We start from the raw sequence: 15,733 nt of genomic DNA, 5'->3' as shown, positions 1-15,733 counted from the left end.
TTTCTGATCACTCATGTGAAGACGTCACCAAGGGTGGTCTAATATTTCTCAAACACTTCCCATTTTTCAGACATACCATTGCCAGGATCTGAGTCTCTGCAGTCGATATTCATGAGTTTATCTTCAGGAAGTTGATATCAACATCTACTCCGATTGTAGTCTAGTTTTAAATAGCAGGGAGAACCCAGAGATTCTGTAATGACGTTACCGGCCGCCAGAACGTCCAGGATGATGTATGCCGAAATGCTTGTTGGTTCAGGGCATCTCTGGATCATGATGAGAACCTTCTCACTTCACCTTCCTCTGACAGTCTTCATATCGTCTAAGAGGAAAAAACTGAATATATAAAAATGTGCAACACGGACAAGTTCCTTGGGAGGAAAGATTTACAGGGAAACTAAAACATGGAAGTCTTCTATAAACAGGAGTTGTCAAGGGCTATGAGAAAGGTTGGGTAGGTAATGGGTGTGAGCGTTAAGGGAGGAAATATTTGTTTTCTTGTTTGGAAGCGTAAAGCAAACATGTCGGATGGCTACAGTTCAGAGTTTGTTTATATCTGCGTCAGGGAGTTACGTTTTCTTGCTCCATTCGGGAAGTAACTGCACTCCCTGAACGACCGGTCTTATGGTGGAACTGAACGGGGCGGAACGGACCGCCTTTTACTATAACGGGGTCGGTTTGACTTCTGGCCTGGAGTCCAGCATTTTGCCGGAGTTTACATGGTCAAATCCGCAACATTTAGGAGTGGATTTCACAATTGCGAATTTTTTAACATATTTGCTAGTTTTAGTCTGGAGCGAACACATTAGTGTGAACGTACCCTATAGATCTGGAGTCAGAGTACCGATTGTAGCCGTAAAGGATCAGCAATTTGTTGCGTGGAAACCCAATTGTTGGATGGCTCTGCAATTACGCTAAATGGTCCAATAGTTTGCATGATTCAGACTTTTCTCCACACTTTTTACCACGCAAGTAGGCTTTCAACTTCATCACAATACTGGCTCATCATCATACATAGGGCGGTGGTACTCTGCCTTCATGAGCAAGAGTAGGCAAACAAAGGTAGTAACTTTATGACATTATGGAGTAGTGGCACCACAGATTTTATGACTGTAACCAGACTATTGCTCTTCTCCATGAGCCATAACAGAACTGCGATCGGGACTATTAAAAGCAGATTAAAACTTTTATAGCAAGTTAAATATTAAGCGCTTTAACTTTTATTCCCTTGGTTTGTGATTAAATAAAAATTCCTGAGTTTAAAAACATATTGGAAAAAAAAACAAAACAAAGATGACGGTAAGTAACCTCAACACGGTTCCAGGTAAAGGCACAACATATACAAATACTGTAGCTTTCGCTTCACGGGGGACATTTTCATGGTAGCAGCTTGGGTAGCGGTATGGAAATCGCAGCCCGCCCCAATTTGGTTGTATTAGTCACTTTTTTTTTTTTTTAAATTAGGGCTCACACCCACTGGTGTTTTTATTTTCTTTTGCGCTGCTAGAGCAAGTGAAAACACTCGCCTCACAGCACAAGAAATGAATGAGTAGCGCTGCTGCCGGTCCCATTGAAAGCATTGGTTTGTGGCAACCTCCGCAGCATGATTTTTGGGGAAGGGCTTGAAGTATAAGCCCTTCCCTGAAAATCATCATTAGCTGGTTTAAAAACAAAAACAACAAAAAAAAACCTTAGTAACCTCTCCGCCGCTCAGACGCGTCCTCCGGCTGGCTCCCCTGCACTGCTGTCCAGCACCTTCAGCAGCTGGGGATTTGAAATTCCCCGCCTCCTAAAAAGGCTGTGCTGACTGGCTGAGCGCTCAGCCAATGCTTAGCTATTAGAGATGAGCGAGTACGCTTGGTGAGATCATTTACTCGAACGAGCCTCACTCATCTTGAGTAACTGCCTTCTCTCTCTCTCCCCCCACCGCCCCTCCAAGCATGCTCGGAGGAGAAGGCAGTTACTCAGGATGAACGAGGCTTGCTTGAGCAACTGACCTTACCGAGAGTACTCGCTCATCTCTAATAGCTAAGCACTGGCTGTAATTGGCTAAGCGCTCAGCCAATCAGCACAGCCCTTTTAGGAGGCTGGGAATTTCAAATCCCCAGCTGCTGAAAGTGCTGGACAGCAGTGCAGGGGAGCCAGCCGGAGGACGCATCTGAGCGGCAGAGAGGTTAGTCAAGTTTTTTTTTTTAACCAGCTAATGATGATTTTCAGGGAAGGGCTTATATTTCAAGCCATTCCCCGAAAATCATGCTGCGGGGGTTGCCACAAAACACTGCTTTCAATGGGGCCTGCAGCAGCGCCGACCCCATTGAAAGCAATGGTATAGCATGCTGGAATTCTGCCGCAGCTGATGAAGGAAACTCCTGCCACAGCTGTGACAGAAGTCCGCGGTATTCTCCATATATTTTCAATGGGACTAGCGCTGCTTGTCGGATTTATTTGGTTTTCAGCTTGTCTAAAAGCCAAGCAACTTTTGGCCTGTGTGAACAGGCAACGGTTCATCCAAGAACGTCACGTTTACTCTGAACGGAGGCGGGCGGCTGGAAGATCTCCGACCTTTCCGCTGAGTGATCGGCACTTCTGTGTGGAAGCCCAGGAGCGACAATCCCTGGGATGTCTGTTGGGCGCCATGAACTGAGACAATGAACAAAGGATTCTTTAAAGGGGTTGTCCCGCGCCGAAACGGGTTTTTTTTTTTTCAACCCCCCCCCCCCCGTTCGGCGCGAGACAACCCCGATGCAGGGACGTACAGAAAGCTCACCGGAGCGCTTACCTTAATCCCCGCGCTCCGGTGACTTCTATACTTACCTGTGAAGATGGCCGCCGGGATCCTCTGCCTCCGTGGACCGCAGCTCTTCTGTGCGGTCCACTGCCGATTCCAGCCTCCTGATTGGCTGGAATCGGCACGTGACGGGGCGGAGCTACACGGAGCCGCTCTCTGGCACGAGCGGCTCCATAGAAGACTGCTGAAGACCCGGACTGCGCAAGCGCGGCTAATTTGGCCATCGGAGGCCAAAAATTAGTCGGCACCATGGAGACGAGGACGCTAGCAACGGAGCAGGTAAGTAAAAAACTTTTTATAACTTCTGTATGGCTCATAATTAATGCACAATGTACATTACAAAGTGCATTATTATGGCCATACAGAAGTGTATAGACCCACTTGCTGCCTCGGGACAACCCCTTTAAATAGCCTGTTCTATAAATATCGGACGTTCCACTGCAGATTCCACTTCCTCTTCCCAACCTGCATTGTGTTTTCTTACGTTTTAAGGTTCTTTTACGGTTTTGTGTTGAGGATGGCTTCAGATATTACTGTATAACCTATTCTCACTCCCAGAACAGTGCAACTTGCTCTATTAGGGTGCGCATTTACACAGCAAAGGCACCATAGGAGTCTATATTGCAATGAACTGTGCAATTTCGTGGGGGACATCAAGAACACCGAGAATGAATTAGGCTGTATAGCCTATTAAATCATGGCCCAAGAGTGTCCTGCCCCGATGTGAGCGGTCCCCGGCAGCGCAGAAAGTACAGTAAGATGTGCAGATACACGCACAATAGCACAACTTTTTGCGCAGTGAAGGTCACGTTATCACATGTGTTTTTGCTCATACGCTCGTCTAAAGCCACACAAGAAAAACTTTTTCCTGTGTGAATTAGAAAGGAACCCGCACAGAAGTGTGGCCTCCAACATCTATCGGTGCTGCAGTGTACAGGCCAGGTGGGCACAAAACCTACATGCTTCCTGCTAATGTACACAGTGTAAATAAAGAAAAAAAATGGCAGAAAACATGGCGGTGTGGCGCTGTACTGCGAAAGCTTCAGTCCGGGAATTTATGTGGATGTAACTTTGACAGGTGGTTTAAAGGGGTTGTCTAATTATAAACTACCGATGGCCTATTCACAAGATAGGCCATCAATAATCGATCGGTAGGGTTCCATCCCCTTGGACCACCCCCAGTCAAGCTATTAGCCCGGCTGGTCCGCTTGTGCACTGAGCTTATTTCTCCAGGAAGCAGACAGCTCCATTTCTTCTGCAGTGGTGAGGCTTGGTATTGTAGGCCAAGCTCCCAATGAAGTGAATGTGAATTGCGTCTGCAATACCAGACTGGGCCACTGCAGTGAGAACCGAGCTGTCCGCTATCTGTAGCAATCAAATCAGTGTACAAGCACACAGGCCTGGAGAAGATCTCATTGGTGGGGGTCCGAGGCGACGGAACCTGACCAATCTATAGATGGCCTATCCTGAGAATACACCAATCATTTACAACTGGACAACCCCCTAATGTTATGGCGTATCGGTGTAGAGATAATATAATGTATACTCCTCATTGGCTAAAAATACTCCTGCTGCAGAAAAATAACGTGAAAGGTGTATGGATCTGCACACAAGACTGTCTAAAACATCCATGAGGCCTTTATTGTACCTTCATATACAGACTGGGAAAGAAATGCAATGTTTGCATTGCTTCTAGTGAAAGTTAGTCCGTATATACAGAACAGCATGGAGCCTGCGCAGCTATGTACTAAGGAGTCGTACAGTTACCGTGCCGTGCGCATGAGTGTCTTCCTAGATGTGCTAGAATATGCAAAGTGGAGTAAAGGCCTGATTGTCAGTTGGAAAATGGTAGAAATAAAAAGAAATCTATTTAAAAAAATTAACACAATAAAAAAAAAAGTTATCAACTTTCATGGACCCCAAAACATTGCTGAAGAGGGAAGGACAAACAATGAAATGACTTGAGTGACTTTAGATAGAAGAGTATTAATCACACGATGTACTAATGCGGTGGCATCTGGTCCCTTGGCCGTGTCCTCACAGCAGCTGCCATCACATATTGGAGACTGTCACAGTCAGAGCCCTAATACAGCATGCACAGCTCCCTGCAGTCACGCAGAACCGTCTCATCCACACGGTACTGTACTGACACACAGGACCACATATAGTCTCAAACCGAGCACCAAAGAGTTAATGAAAAATCCTATATATAAACCCCAAGAGCCTGGCAAGACCGGGAGGGGCGGCTCTGCATACAGGAAGCAGCAGCATCGTCAAGGCGCACCATCCAGACCAAGTGATGCCATCTGTGGGCTACATAGATCATGTAGCCCACAAGGAGACCTTACCATGCGGTCAGCGGTGATCCAGGGGATGAGATCCTGTGATCTGCCATGCCAATGAGCACAATGCAGCTATGTACATGCCCTCGCCACGTGACAGCCTGAATTAAGCTGCGGCGGCTCTAATGACAACCAGCACATCCTGTTTGCAGAAACACACAGGCGTGACAGCGGACATGATCTAAAGTCAGCGACGTCTTATTTCCTAAAGGACTAAGGCTGCCAACCCAAGGCTTAAATAGAAGGTTTCACCCAGCGGCGTGCCAGGCTCCTTTCTGGCTCAGCAGTGTGGAGGATTATCCCTTTTCAAGTCCCCTTAATTACTCCAGTCTTCTAAGAGGCTTGTCACAGCAGATTAAAGATCGGAAAGCCAAAAAGTCCCTAAAATACAGGAGCAGGTCCCGAGGAACAAGGGGAACCTCTTCTCTTGTGCCCATCACATTGCAGGACTTCATACATGTTCACTTCTCTCCTCTACAATCCCTTTAATCTGGCATCCAATAATCCGACACCTGTTCCCAAAACTGCAATTTGTAGGCGGGATTTCACAAGATCCCGAGGAGAAAAATGATCAGAGAACGTAGAATACAAAAAAAAATTTGAAAATTGACTTTGTCTTTATGAGTAACTTTTATATAACTTTAAATGTTCAATAATCCAGAACATTTTTTTTGACAGATTGGATTGATGCCAGATTAGAAGAATTTTGCTGAAATTCCAACCTCTAAACATGACTGAGAAGTGTCAGACGAGGACAAGGGTGGCAGCTCAGTGACCACCCCAATTACTATGGTGAAGAGGGCAGCAGATGTTCTATAGGGGGGGGGGGGGGGGGTCACAGGGCAGACGCCTCCGCCAATTACGGACATGTTTTCATTATAGCAGATGTTAGAGGGGATCCGCCTTACACACACGTCATTCGCTTTCACCTACTCGCACGTTTTCCCTTAACAAGCATAATGGTGTTGAAATACTTTATAAGTGGATGTAAATTGGCTTCACGTGACTCACCTGCCATAATGTGGGCATTACACCCGAAGGTTACCCTACATTTCAGGTTCGTACTGACAGCGATACCAGCTGATCGTTGATAGCATCAGTTAAAAGGAAAACCCATCGATGACATATATTCAGGACAGACTGAGGTCCAATGCTTAGGACCTGTCTGATCAGTTGATGGGATGCCCACTATTGGCACTTCTACACATAGGGGTACGGAGAAGATGCTGCTTCGACCTGTGTAGTGGCCGGCGCTTGTTACTGCAGGTCTTCAGCAAATCTACTGACGTTGTCCAATCACTGCTGCGTAGGGACACACCCCTTTGACTAAAACAATGGTATCATAGTTTGCAAATAAGGGGGTTTTCTAGGCAGTGCTGGCAGTCTCTCCCAGGCTACACCAGGGTCGGAGAGGAAGCTACTGCTCTGACCTGTGTAGTGGCCGGCGATCGTAATTGCAGGTGCAGCTCTCATTGAAATCAATGGGACCCCAGCCTCCTATTACAAGCACAGCTCCCATTGATTTTCAATGAGAGCTGTGCTTGCAATTGCAAGCACCACCAACTACACAGCGGTCAAAGCAGCGGCCTCTGCTCCAATCTGAGTGTAGCCCGGCGCTGCCTGGAAAATCCCTTTAAGGCCACTGTCCCACACGGAGTCTGTAAAATACCATGATTTTGAACAGCGTTTTCTAAAGCAGGTTACTGCGTTCCATGGTGGTTTTTAACATATCCCATCATTCTGATGGGCGATGAGGTGCATTAAAAAGTGTGAAAACACATCAAAATAGACAATGCTCAAAAATTGAAGTGTTAGGAAACACAGCGTGGAAGCACTGTACCGCGATTAACGTGGCGTCCAAAACGCCTACGGCTACCCTCACACAAACCATTTTTTACAGCGTTTAGCGCGGTGTTTTAAACACTGGCGAATGCAAAAGTTGATGCAACCCATAGATCACAAAACATCCAACCCTGGGTCGCAGTTACTCGTTAGACCAGTGACCGCCTTGACTTCTATCAGCGAGCGATCTCTAACCACGGCCTGGCACAAGGCACAGCGGAAGACGATACAAAGTGTCAGAATGCTTGTGGCAGGTGTTTACTAACAGACTAGTCAGCAGAAGCAGCAACAGTTCCTCTTTAATAAAGAGCAACACTCACTTCCGGCGTAATAACAATCAGCAGTGCGTAATAGTAAGATAATATTTACGACACGCAGTAAACCTGCAGATACTGCCAGACGCGTGGGTGTTCTTCAGGGCTTCGATACCCGAAGCAGATGTGGCTCATAAAACCCCAGAAAGCATTGGGATATGCTGGCGTTTGTGCCAAGTCAGCAGCAAAATCCACAGCATTTGTTGCAGTTTTTGGGGCGGATTTTGGCGCTGGATTCCCCTCCCCCCTCACTTTCAGCGGAGCATGCCACATGCTATAACGCTGTGGACCCAAACTCTGCGCTGCAATTGAATTACTGCACAGCCTTTTTTAGCAGTGGGTGGAAGAGGTTTTGAAGATCTCATCCACGTTGCTGCTGTAAACATCACTGATTTTCCATGTGGAGGAACAGCAACCCCCCCCCCCCCCCACAAAAAAAAAACGTGGCAAACCCGCCCTGTGCGGACATACCCTAAGCGGTGTTCACACACTGAGCATTGCTGCGGACGTCCCAGTGGGGACGGATGTTACACTTGCATTTAGAGGAGTGAAAGCTGTGGTGGAACATTGCGGCGCAGGCCAGGTAATGCGGCGGATTTTCTCTGCAGTGTATGGATGGGTTCCTGAAGTCCCAGCCATGATTCTTGTACTATAAAGGTCCAGAACATTTCCGGCCCATGTGAACATACCCGTAGCATCCTTTCTGTACAAGCCGATTCTTGGCCAATATACACGGGTCGGTCACCTGAACACGCCGATTAGGGTTTGCTTACATGAGCCAAAAATTACTGGCATGTGGATGAACAGTTATTAGTAGAACTGTCCGCCCTCATAGAGCCGGCTGAATACTTCCATGTTCAAGTGCTTGTGCGTCAGCGCGGGGCCGCCCTTTTCTATAGTCAGGCGATCAGGCAAATAAACGGCTTGGTGAATGTGTGATAACCGGGATGTGTAAAGGGCCCGAGGCTGTGTCCACGTGGGGCCGATTTTCAGCGGATTGTCCAGAGCAGATCCTCAGCGGAAAACCAGCCTCCAAACCAGCGCCATTCGGTGCGAATTTCAAAGCATATTTCTGCCGGACGTTACCCCCTCATTGAGAAGAGCTGAAACCCGCTGAGGACACGCAGATGGCATCGACACGCCGCAGATTTTAATTCTGCGACGCAGGTCCATTTCCACATGGATTTTCTGCGAATTATTTCCGCAGCTCGTGGACGACATTTCCAAAGTCTCATCCACTTTGCCCCTACTGAAAATGTGACATTTCTGTGCGGCGGGAAGCTCCACGGCGAATCCGCCACGTCTGGACCCCCTGAAGGTCGTGTTTCCACCGTATACACACAGGCTGGCAGCGTGCCACGTGGCGTCACCAGAAACCGCACGTACGCGTCGGGCTGTAGTCACACGGACAACGCAGGACAGGGAAAGTCTCATCCACATCCCACGTTAGCAGCGATCTTCGTTAAGGATGAAGAACGTGCAGCGACGTATGCAGAAGAAAGACAACCCCTCGGTCTGGGGTAGCGCGCGCTTTATTTGCCGCCATCGGAAATAACGGATGATTCTTGGACAAGAATTACCCAAAACCAAGTTGTTGGTATAAAGGTTAACCCTTTGCAATCACTGGGCTCGCTCTCCGTGCGAACGCCTCCGCACAAGCGGACAGAACGCACGGGGGACGATTGTGTGAATGCGACCCTAAGCACCAGCTTACCGACAGACCGCAGCCGTTCCCGGTTGTGCCGCACGGTGCCATCAGCGAGGGATTGGCGCTCCGTCACCACATACAATGTCATAGAGGGCACAGTGCCATAGTTGTATGGGGTCACTCAGCTGCCATAGAGGAGCAGCCGTGTGCGAGGAGCTCATATCACAGGGGACACCGCCAACAACACAGCATGGGGTACGCAGGACTCCTGCGGGCAGATATACGTTACATACAGGCAGGCATATGGCGTTATATAGGCGCCCGCACCCCTACAGACCTCCCCCATCACCCGGCTACACTACACCGCGCACCGACCTTCACACCTCCCGTACCGGCTGCTCCGGGGCTCCGCTCCCCTCCTCGCTGCTCCACGGGGCGGGGCTTCCTCCAGCTCACCAAGGATAATGCGCTCATCACGTCACGTGCTGCTCGTCCAATAGGATCACTCCATTGTCAGACGTCAATCAACTCACAGCACAGAAAAAAAACCACCAGTGCCGGGAGCATGTTAACTCTTTCCGCTCCACTTCTGCCCTAATCAGCAATTCCAGGAACCTGATTGGTTGTTTGGGTTGGCTGGATGTGCACGAGGATAGAGTTCCAGTGCTGTGCGCGTGCAGCCCGTGCTGAGCCGTCAGTGGCGGTGATGGGAGCCCGGTGCTCATGTCTATGCAGTACATAGGGTGTGTTGTGTCAATATGTGTGTCAGGCTACTGCGTGGCGGTGTGCTAGCATGTGCTCATGGGTGGATGTAGTTTGTGTGTATGTGGTACATATTAGCGTGTTGTAGGCTGTGTGGTGTAGCTGGAACATGTAAGCGTGTGGTTCTCTATGTGTGGTCGTGTGTATGCGGTATGTTGTGTACTAGCATGTATTCAGTACGTTGAAGCCTGTGTGTGCTATGCAGTATGTGTGGTGTGTGAATATGGCACATATTTGTGTGAGCGTGTGGTACATATTAGCGTGTGTGTGTGTGCGTGCGATACATATGAGTGAGTGTTTGAGCGCGCATATTAGCATGCGTGTTTGCACACATGTTTGTGCGCACGGTGCATATTAGCGTACGGGGTGTCTATTAAGGTGTGTGCACGCGTGGAGTGCATATTAGCGTGTGGTTGTATGTGGTGTGCCTGTTAGCTTGTGGTTATGTGTGGCGTGTTTATTACCCCCACACACACAACCAGGCGCTAATATACACACGCTAAAGTGCACGCACAAACACTCACTAATATGTACCGCGCGCACACACAAATATGTGCCATATTCACATACCACACATACTGCATAAACAGGACCACGCACCTGCACAGCACATACAGCCTACACAGGCGTCAACGTACTGAATACACACAACCACATGCTAGTGCATCACACATACCACACAGCCTACACAACACATACACACAAACTACATCCACCCATGAGCACATGCTAGCACACCACCACGCAGTAGCCTGACACACATAGCTGCACACGCACATATCCACACACCAATATGCGCCATAGTCACACAACACACTATATGTATGGTAGAGATGAGCGAACGTGCTCGTTTAGGACAATTACTCGAGCGAGCATCGCTTTTTTCAAGTAACTGCCTAATTGGGCAAAAAGATGCGGGGGGGGGGGGGGCGGGGAGAGAGCTCCCCCTGCTACACCCCAGCGCCATCCAAATCTTTTCGCCCGAGTAGGCAGTTACTTGAAAAAAGCGATGCTCGCTCGAGTAATTGTCCTAAACGAGCACATTCGCTCATCTCTAATGTATGGCCATGGGCATAAGTAAAGGCTCAGGGGCCCTGATGCAAAACGTGAGCTAGGGCCCCCCTCTATCTGTACCCGTACCCATACCTAAACCATGCTGCACAGAGGCGTAACTTGAAGCTCCTGGGCCCCAATGCAAAACCTGTAACAGGGCCCCCAACTATAATCCTTTATTCATAGTACTGGGCTCCCTATATGGAGAAGAGAGGCCTTATGGGCCCCCTAAGGCTCCTGGGTCAGGGTCCAACTGCATCCCCTATAGTTACGCCCCTGTGTATGGCATAGACATGAGCACTAGAGATGAGCGAGTATACTTGGTAAAGGCAATTGGTCGAGCGAGCATTGCCTTTAGCGAGTATCTCCCCGCTCGAGACCGAAGGTTCGGGTGCCGGCGCGGGGGAGCGGTGAGTAGCGGCTGTCAGCGGAGGGAGACAGAGATCTCCCCTCCGTTCCGCCCCCGCAGCTCCCGTCTCGAGCAGGGAGATACTTGCTAAAGGCAATGCTCGCTCGACCAATTGCCTTTAGCGAGTATACTCGCTCATCTATAATGAGCACCGGGCTCCCATCACCGCCACGGACGGCTCAGCACATGCTGCACGCGCACAGCTCTGGACCTCTATCCTCGTGCACAGCCAGCCAACCCAAACAACCAATTCGGTTGCTGGAATTGCTGATTAGGGCAGAAGTAGGGCGGAAAGAGTTAATATGCGTGTAGCTTCAGTTCAAAAAATGGAGAAGAGCCATATTTGTTATGGGCAAACCGTCCCACAGGCGGACTAGCTTATGGGGGATACAAGATAAACACTAGTTATTAGCGTGCGGAGAACATGAACCCGTCCTGCAGTGAGCATGTAGTGACATGAGATCTGGAATCAGGCAGGGTGGTATGTTTTCGACGAAGTACTGGCAGAATAGGGGAGAACCCGTCGCGTTTTGATGACGTCAGAGAGCTAGTTGGAGGTGATTGGATGACACAGTAGCGAGTTCTGTGGGCTGGATGGTGTCTCCCTAGAGAAGTCCAGAGCAGGTCAGCAACACAGGAAGTTGTAACGGAAGGGATTTCCTTCTCATGCTGAGAGAGAAGCAATACAAATACAGCTCGGAGACCCAGCACAGCCCCAGCAGGCACGTCAGCAGCAGCAGCGAGCCAAGGACTGCTCTCCAGACTCCCAGAACAGGGGACAACCAGGAAGGAGAGTCCAAGGCAGGGAGTCCCCACGGGAAAACCAACATTTATCTATATTCTCATTAAATGGCAACGTTTCAGCCGCACGGAGCCTTCATCACACTCTTTAACGAGAAGTGTTGGATATTACGTGGATCTCCGGCGCCTTGGACTCCCTTTACTTGATATATTGTTGCTCCAAGTTTGCAGGGAGAATGACAATTGAAGCGTGGGACCGTACAGGGGGCGGACAAAAATATGGAAACAGCGTACAAAATGCACGCCTTAAATTACACGGGATTCTGAATCATATCACAATACTACCAGTAAATTTTAACTATATCAATAAGACCGATTTTAAGTAGAAGGAATTTGACGCAGATGCTGCCGGGCAGAAATGAAAACCTTCCCTAGCAACAGCCAGGCGTTTCCATATTTTTGTCCACCCCCTGTATATAGATACATGACAGGCATGACACCCGGACTGGCCATAGACATAATAGCACTGATGGATATGACCTTTGTTAAAGGGGTTTTCCCACTGTAAAAAAAAACAAAAATCTTAGCTGGGCATGACATAAAATAGAAAAAAAAGACAATACCCCAACTCCTAGAATGTGCAGCTGGCAGAGGTCAGGTCATGGCTGCAGCATCACCATATGAACTCCTGGCATCAGGGCTGTGGAGTTGGAGTCAGTAGAAATGTAGCATCTCCAGCTGATCAAAAAATCTATATTATAAATATGGTGTAATTAATTCAATGCAACATTTGTTGTAGATTTCCTTTTATAAGAATTTAGGAAAGTTTTGAAATGCCCTATAAATATACGTTCCATCCAACTAAGGCCCTTTTTTTTCAAAAACATTGCTAACTAGGATGTCGCTGGATCATAATGGTGATGAAAAGTCGGATGTTACCATTTTAATAGTGAATGTATCCCTTAAAAAGTCCTATATGAAGGAGTTGGAGTCTTACTGACTGTGCAGCCCCCGCCTGGCATCAGTGCTCACATCTGGGGCACCATAGAAATGACTGAAACAAAGCGGATACATTCAAAGTGAAATGATTCTAGTCGTTCAGAAACTTAGTAGTTAGAAGTTACATTTTATTGCTTGACATGACTGATACATGTTTGATGCCTAAATAACAATATTTATAAAACTGTTACTATTATTGCTCCTTGTTTATGAGACGTTCTGCTACATTAACCCTTTCCAATCCACTGTCTGACCTCTGAAGACATTATGATTTAAGGCTGCACAGCTCCGATGTTGGAAGACGTCCGTCGGGGTTCTCTTACTGTATATTGCCAGCCTCTCTGCTGTCAGAGCCTATTCAACGTGTCACCTCATGCAGTACTGGCTTTAGCCAGCAGATAGCGCCGTTGTATAACAGCAGAAAAAGAGTAAGCCCCCTAGGAAAACCAGGATACAAATTGGATTGGAAAGGGTTAAACTCTTCTGTACTGAAAACAAATGTTTCAACCAGAATCAGGTCTGTGATTTTTAGTCATCACATTCTAGTAATGTTATATATGTACAGTAAGCTTCTATAGAAACGGCTGGTACATATCGTCACACCCACTAACCTCTACGTTGCCGTCCTTCCCTGTGTGTCCTGTGCAGCTTTACTACCACATCGTCAGCACATAAATATTCTCTTCTTAACATTTCCCTGTTATAGATTGGGAATTACAAATGTTTTCTACTAGTGACTGAGCATTAAACCCGTCTTCTTTTCTTTTCTGTTTAGGACCCTGGATGGACTCATGAAAAAGCCACCGCTCAAAAAGTTTATTCAATGTCTTGTCTGGTAAGTCCAGCGATGATGGTCCGTGTAATGGAATTAGCTTTGAAGTACTGAAAAGGAATGGAAATGAAAAATCGCATAGCATTTCTACTGAAAAGCTAAATTGGTACCCGCTAGGCTGCAGCTGGGGTAAGGTTCAACTGTCTGATAAAGGCCTCCTGCATATGGGCAGAAATTCCGCGCCAGGGTTTCCCCGCAGAATTTCCGCTTGTGCACGCTGCCATAGGACTGCATTAGATAATGCGATCCTATGCAGTCAGCCGCGATTTGACGGCGTGAAAAGGCGGCCATACACTGAGGCTGTATTTACAAGGGTGAGCGTGATACAAGTCAAGACCTGTGAGTTTGCAAAAATCACAGCATGTGTGAAAAATGTGTGATGCGCATCAGATGTACTCGCCTCTCGTCACGCTCGTGAAAAAAATCCCAAGTGGTTTGAAAATTGCATCGCACTTGCATGGAAATCACATTTACTTGTGAGCAGGATGCTTGTTTTTGGCTCACAGCAGAATCTCCCAAAAATAGGACATGCTGCGTTTTGTTTTTTTTTTATCTCGCACCATTGAACTAGAACATTCTTGGCAACCATTGGGCTGACAACCATGCTGAACTTGTAAGCAACACGTTAGCAGCGTATTAGCAACTCGGCCGCCGAATTTCAATCAAAATTAATTTCTTATATTCTCATCTGGATTTTTTGGGTGACCTGAGGGATGAATATGGGGAAAGATACCACCAGGATATCACCACCATGGAAAAAGGATATCAAGGCCACTTCAGCCCCAACATGATGGGCAACAACTGCTGGTTTCTGCAGTGGTCAACAACAGACACTCACAAGCTCAAAAGCAAGTGCCTAAAGCACTTTGGAACAGTGTTTGTGCGTTCTGTAAGCACTAGAGATGAGCGAGCGTACTCGCTAAGGCAAACTACTCGAGCGAGTAGTGCCTTATGCGAGTACCTGCCCGCTCGTCTTAAAAGATTCGGCTGCCGGCGGGGGGGGGGGGGGGGGGCGGGGAGCGGCAGGGGAGAGCAGGGAGGAATGGGGGGGAGATCTCTCTCTCCCCCCTGCTCCCCTTTGCTCACTCCCGCAACTCACCGCTCTCCCCCGCCGGCACCCGAATCTTTTGAGAGCCCCGCACAGAAACGTCACTCACCCGCCGCCGGCTCCGGTCTGCGCATGCGCCAGCAAGCCGGCACATCAAACAGCCAGAGCCGCAGGCGCGGGTGAGTACGCGCTGGTTCCTGCAGGCGGCCTAAATAGAGCTTGTTCAGCCCCTCTTATTTACTTATACAGTGAATGTGAAAGACTGAACCATTCTCTTTTGAAGGAGCCAACGATGTATCTGCCTGCCTAAACAGGCTGTAAGAGAGCGAATAAGCTACCAATGACGTTATTCGCTCGTTCAAACTTAAGGACCCTCAGATTTGTTCACACACAGCTGATTTGTTAGACAAGTGTCTGCAAATGAAAAAGAAACATTTGGTACCACTATATGTGGATTTCAGTAAGCCCCATTCAGATGAAGAACACGGCCAAGGTAATAAATTCCATTAAATTGTTCGCAGGAGAAACCCTTAGGCCTCATGTCCACGGGGAAAATCGGGCCCGCTACGGATTCTACATGTAGAATCTGCAGCGGGTCCCTCCTGCCCCGCGGACATGAGCGCTGAAAATACGAATAAATAAGAATTTACCTATCCGTAGCGGGCGGCGAAGCTCTGCTCTTCCTCACGGCCGGATCTTCTTTTTCGGCTGGCGGATGAATTCCTGACGCCGGCGGCACGTCGCCGGCACGTCGTCCACGTGCCGCGCGCATGCGCCGGGCACATCCGCCGAGCCGAAGCAAGGGAGATGCGGCCGTGAGGAAGAGAAGAGCTTCCCGGCCCGCTGCGGGTGAGTAAATGCTTTTAATTCCTATTTTAGGTCTCCCGCGGATCCGGACGGCTTCCATAGGCTTCAATAGAAGCCCGCGGGAGCCGTCCCCGCGGGAGACCCGCAC

General features: G+C 48.4%; 2 protein-coding genes across 8 annotated transcripts in view; one reads left to right on the top strand and one right to left on the bottom strand.

Moving 5' to 3' along the window:
• TRAK2 (trafficking kinesin protein 2) overlaps positions 1-9,386 on the bottom strand; it is a 48,210-nt gene extending 38,824 nt beyond the window's left edge. For 4 of the 6 annotated variants that reach the window (XM_066575432.1, XM_066575435.1, XM_066575436.1 and 1 more), the window contains exons 1-2: positions 9,310-9,386; positions 77-322 (exon numbers count right to left, since the gene is read on the bottom strand). In XM_066575432.1, coding sequence (XP_066431529.1) covers positions 77-113 — 37 coding nt within the window. In that variant the 5' untranslated portion in view covers positions 114-322; positions 9,310-9,386. Of the gene's footprint in view, positions 1-76; positions 323-5,136; positions 5,212-9,309 lie in introns of those variants that run through there. The other 2 variants (XM_066575434.1, XM_066575433.1) reach the window with 2 other exon arrangements.
• Positions 9,387-11,721: 2,335 nt separating this feature from the next.
• Positions 11,722-15,733, top strand: part of STRADB (STE20 related adaptor beta) — a 45,885-nt gene continuing 41,873 nt past the window's right edge. Inside the window, exons 1-2 of one of the 2 annotated variants that reach the window (XM_066575431.1) lie at positions 11,722-11,782; positions 13,674-13,733. In XM_066575431.1, the coding sequence (XP_066431528.1) occupies positions 13,722-13,733 (12 nt within the window). In that variant the 5' untranslated portion in view covers positions 11,722-11,782; positions 13,674-13,721. The other variant, XM_066575430.1, reaches the window with a different exon arrangement.

The sequence above is a fragment of the Eleutherodactylus coqui genome, chromosome 8, assembly GCF_035609145.1.
Source record: "Eleutherodactylus coqui strain aEleCoq1 chromosome 8, aEleCoq1.hap1, whole genome shotgun sequence".
Classification (NCBI taxonomy): Eukaryota; Metazoa; Chordata; class Amphibia; order Anura; family Eleutherodactylidae; genus Eleutherodactylus; species Eleutherodactylus coqui.
This window is presented reverse-complemented; position numbering and strand designations above follow the sequence as displayed.